This window comes from Gracilinanus agilis, chromosome 1 (genome assembly GCF_016433145.1).
Source record: "Gracilinanus agilis isolate LMUSP501 chromosome 1, AgileGrace, whole genome shotgun sequence".
Classification (NCBI taxonomy): Eukaryota; Metazoa; Chordata; class Mammalia; order Didelphimorphia; family Didelphidae; genus Gracilinanus; species Gracilinanus agilis.
Genome location: NC_058130.1, coordinates 711,354,470 through 711,376,111, shown reverse-complemented (window position 1 = coordinate 711,376,111; position 21,642 = coordinate 711,354,470). Strand labels below are relative to the sequence as shown.

General features: G+C 52.8%; 1 protein-coding gene across 1 annotated transcript; it reads right to left on the bottom strand.

Moving 5' to 3' along the window:
• Positions 1–818: 818 nt before the first annotated feature.
• Positions 819–21,399, bottom strand: ZSWIM4 (zinc finger SWIM-type containing 4). Its single transcript, XM_044685090.1, has 14 exons — positions 21,334–21,399; positions 18,812–19,013; positions 14,826–15,182; positions 13,321–13,469; positions 13,065–13,215; positions 12,797–12,973; positions 12,228–12,554; positions 9,830–9,967; positions 9,286–9,540; positions 8,696–8,831; positions 6,299–6,456; positions 5,949–6,112; positions 5,749–5,830; positions 819–4,217 (listed from the first exon to the last, which is right to left on the bottom strand). Exons 1-14 carry the CDS (start codon positions 21,397–21,399, stop codon positions 3,349–3,351), a joined length of 3,231 nt encoding a protein of 1,076 aa, XP_044541025.1. The 3' UTR covers positions 819–3,348.
• Between the last annotated feature and the right edge of the window lie 243 nt (positions 21,400–21,642).

Genomic DNA, 21,642 nt, shown 5'->3' with positions numbered 1-21,642 from the left:
CTTACACAGCGCCCCCTGGAGACCACGTGCCTAAAGCCTCATAGAGTCAGTCTCTCGTGCCCCCCTGGCCCTGCCTCCTTCCCACTGCAGTCAGTCAGCTTGGTGCCTGCGGGACCCGGGCTCTGGCGACCAAAGGTTGGGGGTGAGTCATAAACATGGGGCTTTCTGGAAGCCCAGTCTGACAGCTCCTCCCACACAGTCCCTCGAATTTCCAGGAGCCCGGCTCTCCTCAGCATACAGGGGACCCATCTTTGGAAGAGAGGATCTATTGTTGGATTGTTCTACAGTAGGAGGCATGAGGCAGAATCCAGCCTACTTGGCTTGGGCCACTCCAAAGGGAACATGACCGCTGATTTGTCGCCTTGCACATGCCTGGTACCTTGCCACGGATTGGGATGAAGGAGCCTGAGACAGTCTTGCTACCACCTGCCCTGGCCAGACCCCCATTTGGAATACTGTCTTCAGTTTGGGGACACCTCTTAGAAAAAATGTTGATAACCGGGACATCATTGAGACTAGTACAGGGAAAGGCTTTGACACCATGTCACTTGAGCATCACTTTTAGAAATTAGAGATGCTTGGGCCAGTGGATTTAAGGATGGGGGGGGGGGGTGGGGCAGACCTTGGCAGCCATCCTGTAGAAGAGATTAGGCTTAGCTTGCTTGGAGTAGAAAGTTACAGGAAGGCAGAAATCAGCTTGACGATGGATGGGTGGGTGGGTGGGGGGAGATGCCAAATATTGAGAGCTGAAATAGGCTGCCTTGGGCATCTTCAAAAAGGTCAGACTTATCAGGGACGAAGGAGGGAGTAGATGACTTCAGACCACTATCTCACCCAAATGGCAGGTTGGCCAAATGTCCTCTCCATCTTCTATCCACAGCAGAGACCTAAACATACCGGCAAGCCTTCAAACACCAAGCTGCACCTGGCTTCACCTATCAGACTCTCAACTTTATCTTCTAACAGTTCCTGGTGGCACTCCAATGAGCTACTTCTTCCTTGATCAGTACTTTAACAATCCCGGAAACCTCCTCAACATCAACAATTTGTCATGTAGCCCTTGCTTTACTATCAGTGATTTCGGAAACTCACTCTTTTACTTTGTAACAGCTCCGATTATTAGAAAGTTTCCCTTTATATCTCTTACATCTCCGTGAAACTTACCCCTCCCTCTACTGCTTCTAGTTTTTACTCCCTGAAGCCAAGAACAAATCGAATTCTTTTTCTTCAGAGAGCTGACATTCATCATGTCTCCCCTCCAGTCTTTCCCAGGCTAAAAAGCCCCTGTTCCTTCAATGGAGCCTTCTGTGGTGCTCTCTCCTTATCCTGGAATTCTTCCTAGGGTTTTAGGATTTGAAGCAGGAAGGAATTTTAGAGATCACCTACTTCAAAACTATTATTTTACAGAGAAAGAAACCAAGGTCCAGAATGGGTCAGTCCCCACCCTTTGGCCTTGATTCTCCTTGCCAATTCCAATGCCATTGTTCTGACTGTTACACTGAGCTACCTCCACTGGGATGCTCCAGAGTGTCCATGTCCTCCCCCGGGGTGAATTCAGGACTCCAAACGGGGGTGGATTTGATGGCTGGACACCTCTTTTACAAATTCAAGATGGCAAGATCTCTTTGGGTTGCCATGATTAGGGGCTCACACTGAATTTGACCTCACATCTTTTTTTAAGTTAACTTTCATAGCTGGCACTCGCCCTCCAGAGGCACATCTATTCCCCTCCCCACCACTTGCTCTCATGTGTAAAAAAACACAACCAAAACCAGGCTATTATTTGTGTTTGATCTTTAAAAAAAAGGAAAAATACAATAAACGGTTCAATAAATAGAAAAAAATTACAAAATTACATGATCTTTCCTCTTAATATATAAGAAAAGGTGAGGTGAGCTGGGGGCATGCGGAGGTAGGGGGTCTGGCTGTGCAGCTGCCTCGGCCCCTTCTCCTGCCACATGGACAGACAACAGATGGAGGGACTCACAAGGGGGCAAACACAACAAAAACATGCCCCAGTTAAGGAAAACACTTGGGGGGAGGATAGGGGAGAATGCCACATGACTGGAGCTTTTCCTTCCCGTATATATTAAGAATATGGGGTGAGGGAGGGAGTTTCCTGTCTCTCTGACATCTATCTTCCCAAAAATCGATTTAAGCAAGAGCACTTAGGCTCTGCTTGTGTTCCTGAGTTGAGGTTGTCCAGTGACGGGCAGGTTGGGGGTGGAGGGTGAGTTGTGACTAAGTTGTCTCAGTCCTCTCCAGGGATGGGAGCTGCAGCAAGGAGCCCCCCCCGGAAAGCCTCCCTTTCCCAAAGGCAAGATAGGGGACAATGCTCCATGGAAGTCCCCATGGCTGGGCAGTGAGTGGGAGTGTGCTCCCCTTTCCTACCTGGGGCCCCTGGACCCCAGGCAGAGCCAGGGGAGGTGAGGTATAAAGCCCAGGCCATGGGGCTAGGTGGAGGAGGGCATTCCTCTCCCTTAAAAAGTCAACAAGAATCCTTCACTGGGCAGGGGTAGGGCCGGGTGCTTCTGGAGGGGAGAGGAAGGGAAAGCCAAAGGAGAGCGGCTCTGTCTCTCGCCCCCCCCAGGGGCAGGGCAGAGGGGTAAAGGGCCACAGACCATGGGACAGGCCCATATTTCCACGGGGAGTGTTGGAGGTGGAGAGATCCAAGGTCTGGGCCAAGGAAGATGTGTGGGTATGTGTCGGGGAGGGGGAAGACAGGATGCGGGTGTGTGTGTGGACTTCACATGCCGTTCGTGGATAATTAAAGACCTCAAGCCCAGAGCGGTTGGGTCTGCTACATTTCCTTCAAGGTCTGGTTCAGAGGGGAAAGCTGGCATGCAGGGCTATCCCCACCCCAGCTAGTTCTACAGGGTTCAAGAAGCCCAGCCTCCAATCTGGGATCTGCCCTAGGCAGCGACCAAGGGGTTTTCGTAATAGCCCTTCCCCTTGGCCACCCCCCCCCTCGGCTGTCCTGGTCTTAGTGGGTCAGGCCTTGGGAGGCCGGGTATGGCTTCTCATTCTGGGGTCCGTGCCGGCACCCTGGAGAGGAGGGGGCTGTTGGGGGCTGGGGGAGGAGAGGCCAGGGCTCCGCTCTCCTCCCTGACTTCATGCCCGGGGACCACCCCCCATCCTCCTAATCCTTCAGAACCGCTCCGGACGGTTTCTAACCTAATACTGAAATGCTGATTGCGTGGGGAGGTGTGCAAGCCCCTGCCGTACGCACGTATAAATTAAACACTCGAAATCTTCATCCTGTGCCTGGGGCCCAGCCCGGCAAGGGGAGGGGAGAAGTGGGAAGTGGCTCTCGGGGGAGGAGGCTTCCCTCCCAGGCCCCGCAGCCCCTCAGCCAAAGCGCTCCCGGACCAGAAGCATAAGCTTTTTCTTCCCTTTGTAGGTCTGTTTGAGGTTGTCGAGGAACTGGGCAAACTGCAAGTGGCCGTCAGGAGCCAAGAGGAAGGTCTCCCGGGCTTTACCTAGGAACTCGATGAACTCGCCGTAATGCCGCGGGCTGATATGTGTCAGTCGAGAGTGGGTGGTGGTGACATAGGCGGCCACAGCTGCATCCAGCAGCTGGCACAGGGGGGCCCGGTCTGTGGCCAGGGGCTTGGCAGCGCCAGCCCCCCGGCGACCCCCCAGAGGGCCGAGGCCGGGAGAGCTCAGGGTCCAGCGGTGCAGTATGTCGGCGAGCATGGGCGCACACTGCACGCTCTGGATGATCAGGGGGACGATGGCCGACAGCTCGTTGCGGCCCAGGGAGTGGCTCAGGGAGCAGGCCCACAGCACATCATTGACGGCTGGGTGGCTGTCTTGGTTGAAGGCGATGCTCAGGTGGGTCAGCGCCAGCGTGGCCAGCTTGTAGGCTCGTAGCGGCAGGCCCCGGTGCTCCATGTAGCGGGCCACGGTGAAGAGGTGGGAGTGGCCCATGCCGCCCGCCGCTGCGTCCAGGACGATTTGGTAGGCCGCCTCAAAGGCCGCGTGGTTCTTCTCACAGAGGGTCAGAGCAGGAAGGGCACAGTTCTGGGGGTCCTTCATGGCACACTGAAGGGCCAGCGTCCTGGCACAGCCACACAGCTCCTCCCGACGGGCAAAGTCCAGGTGAAGGCGCAGGAGGGTGGCGTGGGTGGTGCCTGTCACCGCTACGATCGTGGTGGCTTCGATGGGTGTGAAGAGGGAGTACCAGTTCTGCATGATGTTCATCAGGGCCTGTGCACCTATGGGGAAGGCAGCAGTGAGGCACTGGGGCCAAGCCTGCCCAGCTGGGCCTGGGACTGGGAAGGGTCAGGGGCTTGGGGAAAGAATGGACTTCATGTCAAGAGACTGGAGTTCAAACCCTGACCACTAGGGAAGCCTGGGCCAATAAACCTCTTGTTTCTCTGAGCCTTCATTTCCTCACCCACACAATGGAGAAGATGGCATCTCAGCTCCCTGACCTGCAGGGCTGCTGTGGGGAACATGCTTTGTAAACACGAAAATGCTAAGGAGGGGAGAATGGCTGGTCCTGGCTCAGAGAGGGAGGAATCAGGTCAAAGCCAGTTCAGGAGCCCAGGGATGGCTTCCTGTCCTGTCCTGTCCTGCTCTGCTCTTGCTACTGAAAACACAGGGAGTCACCTACAAGGGGCTGGAGGGCCCCACCCACACCCTCTCAGCAATAAGCTGCTCTCGACAGGGGCCTGGAGTGGTTCCCACTGGTGAGGGCGGCCCGGTTAGGCCGGGGACAGAAACCAACCCCGAAACCCATGTTTCAACAGAAAGTCAGTGAGCAAGTGAGGGCAGGACGAGGAAGCGACTGGGCTGCCCTGGCCTCAGCTGCCCAGGGGCTGGGGTGGGGGGAGACAGGCCTGGGCGGGCTGGAGCCCAGGGGACAGGTCTGGGCTTGAAAGGCTCTTTGGGAAAAGGTGGCAGGAATTGTAGAGGCAGCAGCCTCCGGTGTGTCCTGTGCCCTCACGGGACAGACAACTGAGGTCTGGGAGCTCTCCCTCCTGCCCTCTACCCTCCCTCTCCCTTTGAGTCTCAGCAGAAGAGGGAGAAGAACGATAGGATGCAGAGGGAGCCAGCAAGCCGTCTCCCCACCTTTGGCATGGAGGGCTTTCTGGAATCTCGCCTTGCCCTCGCCTACCTCCTACCACTCCTCTCCAACACAGCAGCCCCGAGGCATCCAGTCTGATCGCCTCACTCCCTGACCCACAGGCTGGGTTCACCCTCACCTCTGGGGCCTTTCCTCATGCCATTCCCCTGACGGCTTTGTCCTCCTTCCTCATTTCCAGCCCTGGGAACCCTACTGACGTGCCAAGACCCACACTGGGTCCCACCTCGTGAGTGAAATCTCCCCTGTAGCCTAGGATCTGATCAATGAACGAGGTCACAGCCACGGGACTCGGGACTGAGAAGGTCCTTAGAGAGTGCCTGGGAAGCGCCCTCATTCTCTTGATGCAAGAAGGGACGTGCCTGAAGTCAGGCAGCTACAAAGAGTGGAGGTGGGATTCCAGCCTCCTGCCAGCCCCGTCCTTTGCCTCTCTGGGCTCCTGCGGCCTGCCTGGGCCACCGTTCCCAATGCAGCACTCCCATCTTCCCAAAGGAATCTTAAGCAAGAACTAGGCCTCTTCTTGTTCCCAACTACCCCAGGTGCCAGGTCTCTAAGGAATGGCTATGAGGGAAGCATCAGCAATAACTGGGCTGGTTTCACCAACCAGTCTGCTCTTTGGGGTTGATTTATGCCAGGCAGGGGATGGGGCCGGCCCTTACCAATCTCTGTGGCACAGCTGACGAGCCAGCGCACCATCTCTCTGCGGCGCCACGTCACAGTGTTCAGAGTCATCCGCATCACCTGAGCCCCAGGAACAAGGGGGAGAAGAAGAGGGTGAGGGTCATGAAAAAGGCCAACACTCCTGTGAGGAGAGCTTTGCCCACATCCCCCCCCCCAGCCCCCACTGCCAGCCCCTCACCTGCAGGCCCAGCTCCAGGGAGATGTTGAGCAGGGTGGTGTCTGGGGGCGCATTGGCTGGCGTGGCTGTCTTGCAGGCATCTTGGGCCAGTTTGAAGAGCAGGGCCGGAGAGTGGATATTTTGCTGGATGGAGCCCAGAACTGTGTGCAGCCACTTAGGGTCCCCTGTGGGCAGGCATGAGTAATAGGGGCTGAGCCCTGAGGGGCCCAGGTGTACCCATATGCCTCTAGTGAGCATGCAAGGGTTTGCTGTGCCATGTATGTATTCTATCAGGACCTGGGGGAGACTGGGGATAACTGCCCCATCCCTGGCCTCTGGGTGGTTTCTCCCTAGTACCCTGAAGCCCTTACCTTTAGCGGCTGTTAGCATGGTAGAAGCCAGCTCACATTGGCGGGTCTCCAGGTGACCGAGGATGAACCAGCGGGGAAAGCGGTTGGTCATCATAGAGTCCAGCGGATTGTGGTGGAGAAGGTCCCCAGCAGGCAGCACTGTCTCAAGCACAGGGAGCCTGGAGGGTGGAGTAAGGTGGGAAATGAGGGAGAAGCTCCGTGCTGAGTCAGGCAGAGGGGGCACCTGAGGCTCAGTGACTCTCGTGGGCTCTTCATTGGAGTTTCTGGTCTCTCCAAGTTTTGTTAAATTGAGGCTTACCAGAGGAGGGATGTAACACAGGACAGACAGGTATGTCTAAGATAACTGGAGAAGGGAGAGAGCTGCTACAGGCAGTGGGATCAAGGAAACCAACCCAGGAGGTGGTGCATGATCTGAGCCTTGAAGAAAGCTACAAAGAACTTCTTTTTAAAATAAAATCCTTACCTTCTGTCAATATCAACTCTAAGACAGAAGAGAGGTAAGGGCTAGGCAACTGGGGTTAAGTCACTTGCTCTGGGTTATACAGCTAGGAAGGGGCTGAGGCCAGATATGAGCCCCAGGATTTTGTGACTCCAGGCCTGTTGCTCTACCCACTGTGCTACCCAGGGCCCCCGAAGCTAGAACTTCTAAGAGGCAGAGGTTAGGAGGTAGTGGACTGCAGGCAACCCCATTTCATGAGGGCACAGTCTGAACATCAACATGGAGAAAGGAGAGGTAGTGCTGAGTTTGAGGGACAAAAAGTATTTTGGACCTGTTTAAGATTAAAATTAATCTCCACTAACTCCAAGCATTATATTTTACAAGATTTATTAGTAATCACTTGAAGTAGAGGAAATAGAAAGAACCTGAGTAAAGAGAAGTTTTCCCCAATTGCAATTATCAGAAGAGAGCGAGGAGGTAGGGTTACAGAAACTTTATCTTCTAAACTTAAGGACATAACATGAGGACGAAAGTGGGATTCTGGAAAAACACGGGGTACAAAATTCTAATTACACACCTGGAAGGCTTGGATTTGAACCCAGATCAACTAATACTAAGCCTGGTGCATGCTTTCTCCTCTCTCATCTTTCTCTTAGTGCTGGACACAAAACCAGACCTATGACAATCCAGTAAAGCTTTGTCAGTTGAGTGGATGAGTGAGGGTGGGCCAAGGAGGGAGGCTGCAGGATCTCAGAATCATACATTCACAGGTTCATTGTTGGAAAGAACATTAGAGCCCAACTTTCTCATTTACAGATGAGTGAACTGAGGCTGAGGTTAAGTGGCTTGTCCAGTTTCCCAGAGCTGGTAGTCTGGGAGGTAGGAGGAGCCAGACCATGGAGAGCTCTCAAAGCTCTCAAAGCTCTCAAAGCCAAGCTGAAGAATTTAGTGAGACTACACTCACGCCCTGGAAGCAAAGAACAAAGGTGACCGAGAACAGAATCTGTTGTCAGGCTGGGTGGCTGGAGGACAGCCATCAGCTAGGCCACGGGCAGGCCACTTGCCCGACTGGGTGAGAGCATCAGCAGCATCAGTAACTCCAGGCTCTTGAGGCTTTAAGATAGACCCAGTCCTCTCCTTATACCAACTCCATTAGGAAACTCAAGTGTGACCCAAGCTGGCTCCCATCCCTCCTTCAGGCTTCTTTCCTACTGTTTGCCTTCATGAACCTGATCAATACTCCAGCCAAACTGGCCTCCTATCCCTTCTCTGAACCTGGGAGACCTCCTCCTGCTGTCTTGGAGCTTCCAAACAGAAAGGAAGAAGATGATTTCATCTGCCCTGTCTGGCATTCCCCTCACCTCCATCTCATGGAATTCTTGGCTTCATTCAAGCTTCAGCTTTGATGTGAGGTCCATTCTCATCCCCCAACTTTTCAGTGCTCTCTCCCTCCTCCAATTACCTTATGTTTGTGACCTTTGGGGAGGGCCTTTTGTTTTTATCTTTGTAATTGAGGGCCTTGGCAAAGAATCTTTAAAAAAATTTTTCTTTAATTATTAAAAACCCTTACCTTCTGTCATAGAATCAATATTGTGTATTGGTCCCAAGGCAGAAGAACTAAGGGCTCGGCAATGGGGATTAAGTGACTCGCACAGGGTCACACAGCTAGGAAGTGTCTGAGGCCAGTTTTAAACCCAGGACCCCCCATCTTCAGGCCTGGTCTCTATCCCCTGAGTCACCTAGTTGCCCCTTGACATTGAACCTTTACACAGAGTAGGTGTTTAATGCATGCTGGTAGAACTGAGGTTTGAGCCTAGGCATGTACAGTGTCTGAACTGAATGAATTTTCAGCATCAGGGGGAGCTGCTGAATGGGGGCTGAAGGAGCCACATCCCCACTCTACTGCTCCCTGGCAGGGGAGGAAGGGTGATCAGAGCCTGGCCCCCCAAGGTACCTACCTCATGGCACGGAGAGCAAGCCGATAAGCCAGGTCAGGGTCATGGGGCAGCAGGGCCGTGAAGAGGAAGCGGGCAAAAGTGTGCATGGGTACGCTCTCTCGGAATAACACTTCCCCAAAGCCACTGAAGGGTCCCCCTAATGGGAAAACATTGTTCAGTGTGGGATAAACATGGGTAGGTAACACAGGGAAATAAGATCCCCTTCTGGGACTCAGACTTTTCCTTCCTCCCTTTGGATGTTAAAAAGGACCTAATTTTCCATATTCCTATTTGGTACTTTGAGATCTCTTGCCTGGAGATGTTTAGGAAGAGAAATAGTCTTTCCTGAATACCTCTCCTTTACAAAACTGCTCCAGAAAGGCTCTACTAGCATCATCAATGCAGAAGGTTGGCAAGGGTTGGGCAATTAGGGTTAAGAGACTTGCCCAAGGTCATGCAGCTAAGCTCTGTTGAGGGATAGTGTATGCTTTCTGTGACTTCTGAGGGGATGTTTGCTGTGGGCAGGGCAGAGTGGGCTCCCTCCTGTTTGGGGGTTGGGGATTCCTCCAGAGCGAAGTAGGCCAGGACAGCAAGGCCTCTGATGCTCTCACCCTCCAGCAGCAGGGCTGCCTGCTTGCGTAGCCCTTGTACCAGCCTCTCGTCCAGTTGCACCTCATCCAGCAGGGCCAGGAGCTGCTCCTCGCTGCGGACGACCTTGTCCTGAGCATAGAGCCCCTCAGGCATGGCTCGCTGCTGCCCGAGTCCCAGCAGTGCCACCTCCAGGGCCAGGGCCAAGTAGGATTCACCAGGGTTGCCAGGGACCATCACATGCTGGTAGGTGGATTTCCGCTTCTCAGAGGCTGGGTCTGTGTAGAAGCCAATTATTCAGCCTCCCCGGCTCTGGCCTGCCCCACTAGGGGCTCCTCTGCCTCTTCCTTACCTCCTCCCTAGGGACAGAGCCCTCTCTCCAAAAGGCCCTCTTCCATTTCCCTTTGGGGACCTGGGTCAGTATTAGAGGGACCAAACATCCCTTGGATATTCAGTTCAGTTTTCCAGCCTCTCCCTGGCCCATATGGAAGCTGGATCCTTCCAAGACTTGGCCCTGCTGTTTGGTCCCCACACTTTCAACCCCTCTTCTCTGCTTGTTCTCCTTACCTGGATAAAGCCCAAGACCCTGATCCTCTACACGACAGGCTTCCAGGAAGGCCCTGCAAAGGCAGCTGATGGGCTCTAAGGGGTGGCCCACCCAGCCTTCCACATTGGTGATGCTGGTGGAGCCTTTCTGGAGCAGCTCTGGAGAGGAGAGAGCAGAGTGTCATCAGAAGACTTAGCTTTCTCTCCCAGATTTCCAGTGACCAAGATCCCTGGCCCTGTCTTTCGGCAGAAGTAACCTCCAGGACCTGCTCTCTCAAAGGTGGTACCCAATGGGTTTTGCCTCCACACTCTGCCTCTCCCTCATTTTGCTATGACACAGATGAATCACCCTCAACTTGTTCATCCTTGTAAGTTTGTGGTGATGCTCTCTTCTGGGTCTTTCTCTCCTCTAAACCATCCTTTTTCTGGGTTCCCTTCTTCCCCTTGCTGTTAACTGTAGATGCCAATGTAACTGGCATTTCTGGTAATATTCCACCAGGATCAAGTCCAACCCCTGAGCTAGTATCTGAGGCCCCCATAAACATAGGACCACAGGTTTTAGGGGTGGAGTCAGCAAGGACTTGGGAGGACATCTGACCCGACTTCTACCCCAACAGGAATCTGCTCTAGAACATGGCTAACCCCTTCAGTGGGAGAACACACTATCCTCTTGCTCAAAGGATGCTCTGTCTTACAAGAAGTAGAGGTCTTTGTGCCTTAGCAGCTCCCCCTTACTGCCCCAATTTAGCCTGCTGAGGCTCAGAAGAACAAACCTATGTTCCCCATATGCTAGCTCTTCAAATATTTTTAAGAAAGATCACATGATCCCCAGGGCTTCTATTTTCTAGCTTAAATCCTGATGGTTTCCCCAATCAGCCTTCATGGTTATCTCTTTATGACTCTCCCCCAAATCCTCTTTAGGGACTTAGATGGCTATCTAGTCCGGTCCCCTCATTTCACAGTGGAGGAAGCTGAGATCTAGCAAAGGGAAGGTCTTGCCCCAGGCCACACAGGTGGAAGCAGCAGAGTCTAGCCTTACACCTAGATCCTTTTGCTCTAAGTCCAGGTTTCTTTCCACTCTAGCACCTCCACTCTTCAAGTTCTGAAGGCCAACACACTATTTAGTCACTAGTGCATGCTAGTATCACTGGGCAACTTTTTGTCTTCTCTTGAAGTAGGCTGTGAGCTCTTTGGGGGAAGACAGGAATGATGCCCTTCCCTGGTCCTGCTCTCCCATCCCTAAATTCAGACTGGAGCCAGGGCTGGGATCCCTGAATAGGTTAATGAAAGACAGGAGAGTGGAATGGGCAGAACTCGGGAGGAAAGCCTGGTTTAAGACCTGGGCTCTGAATTGGACAAGTAAATTCCCTTTTCTAATGTTCACACCTGTAAAATAAGGATAATCCAAATAACAGTAATTATTGCTGGCATTTACGTGGGAGCTTTGGTGTTTGTAAAGCCCTTGTTATCCATGCTCTTCAATGACTCTAAAAATAGCCCTGTTAGTGCTGCTATTATTCCCATTCTATTAATGGGGAAACAGGCTCAGGGGCCTACACAACTTGAACAGCATCACATGGTGGTAAAGTGTCAGAGGCAGGAGTTGAATCCACTTCCTTCCAACTCTAGGTGCCATGTTCTTTTCACTACAATCTAATGCCCTCTTTCCCACATGATAGCCCAGCAAACTGGCCTCCTTTCTACCCCTTGCACACAACATTCGATTGACAGTCGCCATGATGTTGCCTGGGCCATCACCCATGCTTGGAGTGCACTCTCTTCTTGGAATCCCTCATTTTTCCAGAGCCTAGCACTAGTGTGGCCCTCTACCCTTCATCCCTTGAGCTCTTAGTGCCGCTCCCATTAATTAGCCGGCATTTCTTTTTTAAGAACTAGATGTTATGTGTTGTCACCCCAATAGAAGAATATAAGCTCCTTGAGCGCAGGACCCATCTTACTAGTCTTTATATCTGCCACATCAGGCATACAGTGGGTGCTTAATAAGTGCTTACTGACTGATTTCCTGGGCTACTACAAGCTTGATGGGGGAAAAGCACTACAGGTATGCTCTGAGTTCTCATTATCCTTGATAAAAAAAAAGGTGGGCAGTAACATAGTGTGTTGGAAAGAGAACTTGTTCTGGAGTCAGAAGGCCTGGGTTCAAATCTTGCCTCTGTTGTTTACTAGCTTCCCTTCCCTGATCCTCAGTCTCCTCCTCTGTAAAAGATGAGGGTTGGATCAGATGGCCTTGAGGTCCTTTCTGCTCTAGCTGTGGGTCCTAGAGTGACAATGGAAATTCATTCGGCCGTAACACTTTCTTCACGAATATGGCAGCCATGTACAGGCCTTATTGGTCTCTTCTGACCCAACCTTGCCCTGTCCTGGGGATGAACCATCCCCTGAGCTTGGCCTTACCCACCTTTCTTCTGCTGCTTATAGCTCTCCAGCTGATGGCGCCGCTGCAACCTCAAGGTGTGGACCACGGCACATGCCAGGCGCAGGGCTTCCCGGGGATAGCCATGGGAGCGCAGGGCATCCACACGGGCGCAGGCGGTGGGGAAGGGCTCGCCTAGCCAGAGGGGGCGGCCCTGTGGGTCGAAGCTCAGCTTGTCGCTCCCACTGCCACCACTAGTCTTGAGGCCTGGAGCATAGTAGTCGCTGGCCAGGATCTTCTGGAGGTGAGGGTCCCCCCAGCGTAGCTCCCCAGCTTGCAGGGCGCGTCCAAAAACCGTGTGGCGAGTTGCTGCTGTGCCGAGAGACATGGCGGAGGTCAGCCCATGGCCAGGCTAGGAGGAGGCGCCATGATGAGCTCAAGTCACCACTGCCCTCAGAGATGCAATGTGCATCCCCCTGAGACCAAGGGCTGGAGATGTCATGAGCTTGGCTCCTAGCTCCACCCTCCACCCTGCATGGGAAAACCAGGCTCTGCAAAGTGGCAAGAAGGGTCCAGCTGGCAACACGGCCCTACGCCATGTGGGGTGGCCCTACCTGGCCGTGGGGGAGAGCTTGACTGCAGGGATGGCCCAGAAACCCCCTCGAAGGAGTAGTTGCCTTCTTCTAGGGGGCACACGCTCAACTCATCCCACTGTTTCAGCTGCTGGAGCCAGCCCGTCCGCTCCTCGGGTCGGCAATGGGGACTCAGCACCACACATACCCAAAGGGCTCCTGCCAGGAAGGAAGAAAGGAGAGAGGTAGGCAGAACTGGGCAGCCACTGGGGTGGGGCAGGGGTGGGCTCTGAGGCCCCTCAGGACTCACCTAACTCATCCCACAGCTGTCGGCATTTGTCGGTCATGCCTGCACCCTGCTGCCGCCAAAGGGCCAGTCGGGGGTCTTCCAGGAACTGCTGTGTCATGAGGATCAGCATCCTGGCTCCATTGGAGTCCCGCATTCGCAGCATTTCCCGCACCTGGGCCAGGAGTGTGTGGAGTCAGAGGCAGGGCCTGGCATCTTTCTTCCCTCCTTAGTGCCCCCTTCCTGCTGCCCTGGGTCCCAGTCCCCCTCCAGTGATCACCTTATTGAACATAGACTGCAGCTGTTTGCTAGCACCGTAGTAGCCACCGTTGGAGAGTAGCTGCTTGACCTGTTCCTGGATCTGCTCCTCATCCAGGTGCCAGCAGTTGGCATCTTCAATGCCGGCACCGGCTGTGGGGTCAGGAGCTCCTGGGATGGGGAGGGGGGTCGAGCTGAAGCAGCAGCAGCCACCTATGGGGCCCTGACTCAGTGCCCCCAGGGATATGTGCCCATGACTCATATACACCCCCGACTCCTCCTCCATACCCAGAGAAGCCCAGGATCTCCTCTCAGACACGCACCTAACACCTCTTCCCTTCAGAGAGCCATACTTCCATCTATAGACCGACCCAGAACTTCCTCACACCCCTCTCCATCAGACACCTCCATCCATGGGCCTCACAGCATCCCAGAGCCACGTGCCATAGACACCCACACTTCTCCCCAAAGAGAGCCCCAACACTGCCTCCTTCCCTCCCTGGCAGTGACAGAATTTTGGAGGCAGAAGGAACTTTAGAGGCTCTCAGCTGCCTCTCTCCTGCCCTCAATTACCTTGGGTTGATTTTGCATCTATCTGTGTATTACAGTATCTCATTCTACAGAATTAAGCTCCTTGAACCCTGAGGTCTGATGTGTGTTTTAGTATTCCTTGTCCCTGGCAGGCAGTAGGCACCTAAAATGCTTGGGGGGCTCATTGGGCCCTAGTCCTGGCCTCCAAAGAACTCCCAATACCACACATTGCCAAGTGGCCCTCCAGCTGGGGTAGCCCACTTCCTCCCAAGGATTCCCAAGCCACTTCAGGATGTTCTAATTCTTAGGAAGTTTTTTTCTGACATCAAGTCTAAACTGGCCCTTGCCTCAGCTATCCAAAGCTTTGTTTTGGAGTCCAAGAGAACGTGTCTAATCCCACTCCTACTGGACAGCCCATCAGACACTCAAACCCAGCAGCCAGGGAGTGAAGGGGGTCCCTCCCTCTGCTCCAAGCCTTTTCTGTGGGCATAGCCTCCAGACCTTCCCTCTCTTCTGGACACTCTCGAATTGACCAATGTCTTTGCTAAGATTGGTGCTCAGAGCTGAACACCAGACACAAGATGCAGAAGAGCCCTTTCTCAGTGCCCACTGCTAATGCTGCCTCTATGCAGCCCACAACCAACCACATTAGCTTTTGTGGGCTGCCAACTCATGTGAAGCTTGCAGTCCCCCAAGATCATGAGCTCTCTTTCAGACACACTGATTTTTTGGACCCCAGTGTAAGACTTTACATTTGTTCCTATTGAATTTCATCTTCTTAGCTGTGGCCTGTCATCCAGCACACCGGGTCTCCCTCCATGCTCTATCGCTCAGAACACTGGCACAGAACGGCCAACACAAAAAGGCCTCCACTTCCCTCTGGCTCCTCCCTTCCCCCTCAGCAGAGCTCTCTTCCCTGCTGCCCCAAGTTCCATCCTAAGCCTCGTAGGCCTAGTGACCCTGACCCAGGGTTTTTGCCCAGCCCGGGCCCCTCACCATGGACGCGGTTGATCTCGGAGCCTAGGAAGAGGATCTCGTCTGCCAAGCGCTGGGCAGTAGGCAGCACCTCGGTGTGGTGGGCACTGATCAGGTACTGCACGAACTTCTGCAGCTGGTCCCTGTTCATCTGGGACAAGGTTTCCGAGATGGGCAGCCGCAGCTCCACCTGGCGGGCATGGCGGATGCGGTGCAGGGACAGCGCCACCACATGGGCGCAGTAGAAGAGATCACGGTTGTCACAGCCGCAGCTCACGGAGGTGATCTTGCATCTGTCGAAGCTGATGGACACGTGGTAGAGACGCTCAGGTTCGCTGGGGCCGGCGGGCTCCGTCACATTGCCGCTCAGGTGGAAGCCTTGGGAGGGAGAGAGCCAATAAACAGAGACGTGACCAAGCGGGATGGTGAGCCTTGATGAAAGGAGCAAATGGAGGAGCTGGAAAGACCTTAGGAGGGGGGTCCAGCCCCCATCCTCCACAAAGGGTTAAATGGACACCCAGAGAGTGGAAAGGACTGACCCAGGTCATTCCTCCCCAGGGCTCTGTGATACCAGGCTGTCCCTTGAAGAAGCCCAGAAACATCAGCTCTCAAAAGGGGCCAAGAGATGATGTAGTGAGGCCTCTTGCTTTATACTGAGGAAAAGAAGCTAAGGGTTGGGTTCTCTGAATCTAGAATCTTTCCACAGTCCCACATGCTACCACAGGCTGGGGGAAGGGCCTGGACTATAGCTCTTTCCTCTAAAATGTAGTGGCTCTCTTGGTCATCAGTTAACAGTCAGTCAGTGGCCCCAGGGACGGAGGTGTGGGAGAGAAGCCCAGGGTCCTGCCTTTCTAATGCTCCAGAAGCCCACTTTCCCCTGCCTAGGCCAGGCCTGCTGGCCTGTGACGCCAGCACTTACACACCTTCTCCCCTCCTCCCCAGCCCATGGCCCAACATGATGTGGGTGGTCAGGGTGGAGGACCTCATCAAGCAGGTTTATTCTGCCTCCTGACAGCATTGTAGGCCTCATTAGGTTAAGCCAGGTCAGACTAATTAACCCTCATGGGAGGGGGGAAGGGAAGGTCCTGTCCTGGCCTGGCTACCCTGGCACAGTCCCAGTTTCCTGAGGTCACTAGGACCAGGCGAGGAATACCACTAATAAATGCTAATGACCACTAGGTCCTGGCTACCCTCATGCTGTGCTCCTCTCTTATTCCCAGATCCCCAAACACCCAACAAATACTCATTAACCCCAAGGGCCCCACAGCCAGCTTGGGTGGCAGGCAGGAAGAGAGGAAGCAGCTGGTGTGGTGAGTCAAGGGCAATGAGGGGGCAGGAAGGTTGCAAGATGATTAGGGGTGAGGTCTAGGCTGTCCCCTTTCCTTAGGGCCAGGCTCCAACCCTGCCCATGGAGACTCCCCCCCTGACATAGACCTGGAACTCTGCTACTCACCAGTTGTGTGGTCAAACCTCTGAGCCTCTGTTTCTTCATCTGACAAAGCCCAACCAGATGATCTCTAAGGTTCCTTCCACTTTTAAAAATTCTGGTTCTATGCTGTGGCCCTTCCTCTTGGGGCTCAAAGACTCAGATCCTAACCAACAAAGGCTCTGGTGCTCGATCTCTCCAGCCTTAACCAGCTATTCAGGCTACGTAAGGCTCCAGTTAGGGGGGAAGGGATAAGTTAGGGCTATGCAGGCCAGAAGGTGTTGCCTGTTCCATGAACATGGGCAGAGGAGCTGCCCCTACCCCAAGCCAGGCTTTCTAACACTGAGGACCCCACCTGGTTGAGCCTCTAATGCTGCTCTCTTCTACCTCATATCATCTCCCCCTGGCTGTTTTCTCATCGATAGGTAACTTCTTTTTTTTTTTTAATAGTTTCTTTTTATAATGAACTTAACACAAGCATTTCAATGTACAAAGAAGAGAAAAGAAGACTGTATCAGAACTGTGATTATATACAGTTTTTTTTTTTGTTGAGGAAAATATTTGTTTTTGTAATCTAGTAACAAAACAGCCCCGATTGTTTCCTTCTGGATATTTCTGCTCTCTTCTGGGTATTTTAAAAATGCTTCATGGGGGCAACTAGGTAGCTCTGTGTATAGAGAATGAGGCCTGGAGTTGGGAGGTCCAGTTCAAGCTGTGGCCCTGGGCAAGTCACTTCACTCCCATTTCCTAGTCCTTACACTTCTGTCTTGGGGCCAATACAAGGTACAGAGTCTAAGTCTGAAGTCAAGGGTTTTAAAAAAAAGATCTTTGCCTTCTTTTGTTCCTTCTTCCTATATCACTAACCACCAACTTCCCCTCCCCACGATTGGAAGTTCTCTCATATCAAATGAATACAAGTGAATAAGCCAACCCATGAGCCATGCCAGTCTCTCTCTGTTATCTCTAGTTATCACTTCTCTGCTAAAAGGAGAGACACGCTTCAGCTAGATGACTTTTAAGGTCCTTTTCAGTTCTAAAATCTCTCATTTTAGAGAAATAGCTCCAAGACAGGCTCAGGGCTCCCCATACCCTAGTCCTACCCTACTCCCAAAGGGTTAGTTCCCTCTTGGAACAAGGGGAAGACTGACACTAGCTTCAGCTCTCAGTTCCTTCATAAGCATGCCTATTCCTACCCTCTGGGATCCTGAGAAACTAAGCCTGGGCCCAGGCTCTGGAATGGGAGGAACCCACCTGGGACAGCTCCTCGGAAACAAGGGAATCTGCTTCCCCTAGCAGACTTCCCAGATGGGCTGGAATATGCTAGAAACCAATTATCAATCTGGGGGCAAGAACACTAAGGCAGCGTCTGAGAGCCTATGTCCTGAGCCCAGAGTATGCCATGTCAGTCTGAAGTACCCAAAAGCTGAAGGAAAGGACAAGGGGCAGTTGGTTGGCCACGTCCTTTTTCTGAGGTTAGGGGCTCACCAACCTCTCATTTTTCTTTTCTTTTCTTTTTTTTTTTTTTAAAGTCCTTACCTTTAGTCTTAGAATTGATACTAAGTATTGGTTCCAAGGCAGAAGAGTGGTAAAGGATAGGCAGTGGGGGTGGGGGTGGGGGTGGGGGTTAAGTGACTGGCCAGGGTCACACAGCTAGTATCTGAGGCCAGACTTGAACCTACTAGGACCTCCTATCTCAGGCCTAACTCTCACTGAGCCACTTACCTGCCTCAAAAACTCTTTTTCCATCTATTTTCTAGGAACTAATTGCTCAAACCAGATTCTTAGGGGGGAGGGTGAGTGCTGGGGGGCAGGAGTGTTGGAAAAGGCTTTCTAAGTTCTTATAGCCACTTTGCTCTTCCCCAGTGGGGCTCTAAGTGAGACATCTCTACCCCCTAATTCCCCTTGCCTGTTCCCTAAGCACTCTGCAAAAGTGCATTAGCTCCCGGAACTCTAGAGTCAACTTGGGTTTTTGTAGGGTGTGGGGAGAGATAAAACACTTGACCTATTAGCCAGTGACATGGCTGTGTTTCTTGGGCTGCTTAATCTCCCCCCTTTAGGCTAAGAAGGTTACAGTACCAGATAAGGATAAGACTTTAGGAGGCGGTTATATGGCTCAGTGGATAGAGAGCCCCAACTAAAGATGGGAGGTCTTGGGTTCAAATTTAGCCTCAGACACTTCTTAGCTGTGTGATCTCAGGCAAGTCACTCAACCCGCATTGTCTAGCCCTTAATGCTCTTTTGCCTTGGAACTAATAAACAATATTAATTCTAAAACAGAAGGTAAGGGTTTAAAAAAGAAACTGAGTGGATTTATAATTGAAAGATTTGTCAGAAATCATTCAATCACCTTCTTTCACAGATATGGAAACTGAGGCCCAGAAAGGGACAGAAACTTGCATAAGGTTGTATGTGAGTAATTAGCCAAATTGGGATTGCAGTCCAGGCTTCAATCCCAGTGTTTTTTACATTCTATTTTTTTCAAAGTCTACTCCCCTAACCCTTCACCTGGCTCTGTAGTTCCCCTTTGGGTGGCCAAGGACAAGAAGGTCCCATCCCTCCCCCCAAAGCCCCTGCCACTCACCCACTTGCAGTACTCTGTCCACAGCTCCAGTCTGCAGGAGGTGCAGCCCACGATTGAAGGGCACTCGAGAGTCATGCTCGCCTTCGGGTGGCTGGTAGCCGAGGGAAGAGTACATACATATCTCCCTCTCGCTTCGGGGAAAAGACCAGAAAACGATTCGCTTCTGTACAGGTTCAGGCACCCGGGAGAACCGCTCTTCCACCTATGGGTATGGCATGATGGGAGGAGAGGGGAAGAGAGTATAATGATGAAGACAAGAGCACAGTATAGGGGCTAGGAGACGGGAAAGGCCACTGGACTTGGGAGGCAGATCTACCTTGAAATCTTGGCTCTACTCCTTACTACTTGTATTACCTTGGGCAAGTTACTTCCCTTATCTGTAGAGTGATAGGCAGTCTTTAAAGCTTCTTCTAGCTCTCAATCCTAAAATCTGTCCTTCCACCTGAGGTCTAGAATTGACATCTTGACCTACGCTATCCCTGCCATATTTCCTTTTGCTGTGAATATGAGGCAGAAACAAGCAGCCCCAGAAGCTGCCCCTGGTTCCTCTGGCTGCTCCAAGGCTAGAGCAATGCAGAGAAAAACAAGATTACCTGCCCTCCTCTTCATTATTTGTCTCTTTCCCCAAGCTTTTTCCTTAAATCCATTAGCAGGTGATTTCTCTAAAATGTTCCGAGACCGCCCATATCTCACATGCATGAAAGCAGGGAGAATTCTCAGCAAAGGTCAATCATGCACTCTCACTCTGTCTCTGACAGAAACAGACAGACAGACAGACACACACACAGGACTGAGTTGCTGCACAGATGTAGAGGCATGTGGAATGATGGAAGGGTCAGGGCCATTGTGGATAGATGCTCCCAAACAGGGAGGAGCAGGTACCGAGTGTAGACACACACACACACACACACACACACACACACACACACACACACACACACACACACACACACGAGATGGTGAGTACATCTGTGCAGGTCACACACACAAGGGACATGGGGTCATCACACAGATGTACATGGGATACATGGGAGGGGCTTTACACAGACGCACACACACACAGGACAGGGGGAACCCTTTCCTGAGAGATACAGGATGCCATTGTACGGATGCATGAGCAGAAGAGGATCACATGCACAAGGGCCCCATATGGGATGAGGAGGGGCTGGGGTTGTAGGAGGGTCATAATGAAGGGCTCAGGCATTCACACCACTTTTGTCTGTTTTCGACAGAAGATAAGGCAAAAGATCTGTGACCCTGGCTGTGTGTGTGTGTGTGTGTGTGTGTGTGTGTGTGTGTGTGTTCTGCCCCTCTGCTCACAATGAGCAAAGGGAAGCTGTCTACAACCTTCAAAGGCCAACTGGGTATAGAATTGGTGATGGGGCCAGAGCCAGGGCTGCCTTTGCTGGCTGAAGGGGATGGACTAGATGACTAACTAGGTATTTTCCAGGGCTGTGATTCAGAACCTGTACTCAGACACATAAAGCCGCCAGGAAGGCTAGGCTATTTAACTCTTGAGCAGCCCAGAAAGCAAAACAAACAGCTGCTAAGTTGGACAAAGGTAGCAGAACAGATTGAGGGGCTCTTTTCTCACGGGGTGGGGGGTGGGCTGCCCAGCCCCTCCTCTTCTTTCCCCTCCCCCAAGGTCCTGTCCTGAACTCAAGAGCAAGAAAGGCCCCTCTCCAGGGGGTGGGCGGAGCAGAAGCAGGAAAGGCAGGCCAAAGATGGGGCAGGAAAGGAACTGGGCTGGGTCAGGGCCTGTGATGGCAGGAGTGTCCTGCCCTGGCTGGCCCCATGAATAGGTCCCACCACACCGCCTAAGGAAGAGTTAGGATGGAGAAGAAAGAACCTCAGAGTCACTCAGAAGACTGGTTCAAATGCTAGCTCTGCCCCTGACTAAACATAGGACTGGAGGGGTGGGGGGTGGGGAGAGGTCCTTTTCTTCTCTGAGCCTGTTTCCTCCTCTAGAAAAGGAGGGGGTCAGATCGGATGACCTTTTTCTGCTTTATGAATTGTAATCCTTAGTCAAGTCTCCACTGAACTTGCCCATCATTGATCTAACAGTCTTCAGGGGGTGGCCCCTGAGAGTCCCTGACTCATTTTTTCAGGTTTGGTGATGGCCTGCCTCCCAGTGCACCTGCCACAGGTAAACAGTCCAGGATTAGCAGCATCCACCCAGCAGCCCTTCCCCCAACATTCCCTCCCTCCTAGCTCTGCAATCAGTTGGTCAGCAGGAAAGCTCTAACTCCATCCCTGGCTGGTAGAGGGGATCGAAAGGCAGAGTTTGGAAGGACCTGAGGGTCCAGGAAATCTCGGGTAGAGAGAGAGCTCAAGGGTGGGGAGAGGGGGGAGGTCACAGCTTGGGTAATAATTTGGCAAATGCCCTCTGGGTATTGAAGAGAATAGAGAAGACTAGGAGTTTGCACTAGGACAGTACTTGGAGAGCTACTCCCCCTCTCCCGTTTTAAAAGCAGGGAAACAGAGAGGCTTGGAAAGGGGAAGGGACTTGCTCAAGGTCACACCGGGAGCAAGAGTGAGAGACTGCACTTGATCTCTGTCTCCGGAAGCGCTCCGGTAGTGGCTTCCATACCGAGGTTTGGGATTTTTGGAGAGTGGTGAGAAGGTCCTCGGGCCGGCTGGGGCTGGACTATGGTCTCTTGGGCAGGGGTGGATGGGCTCAGGATGCTCCGGGAGGGGAAGGGAGAGGCGGGGCTGGGGAGGGGCTCGGCTCAGGATGCTCCGAGGTGGGGAGGGAGTGCCAGCCCTTCTCAGGGTCTGGGAGATGGAGGGAGATTCTCCCCTCCCCCTCCCCCCCCCCCCCGCCCCCGGCC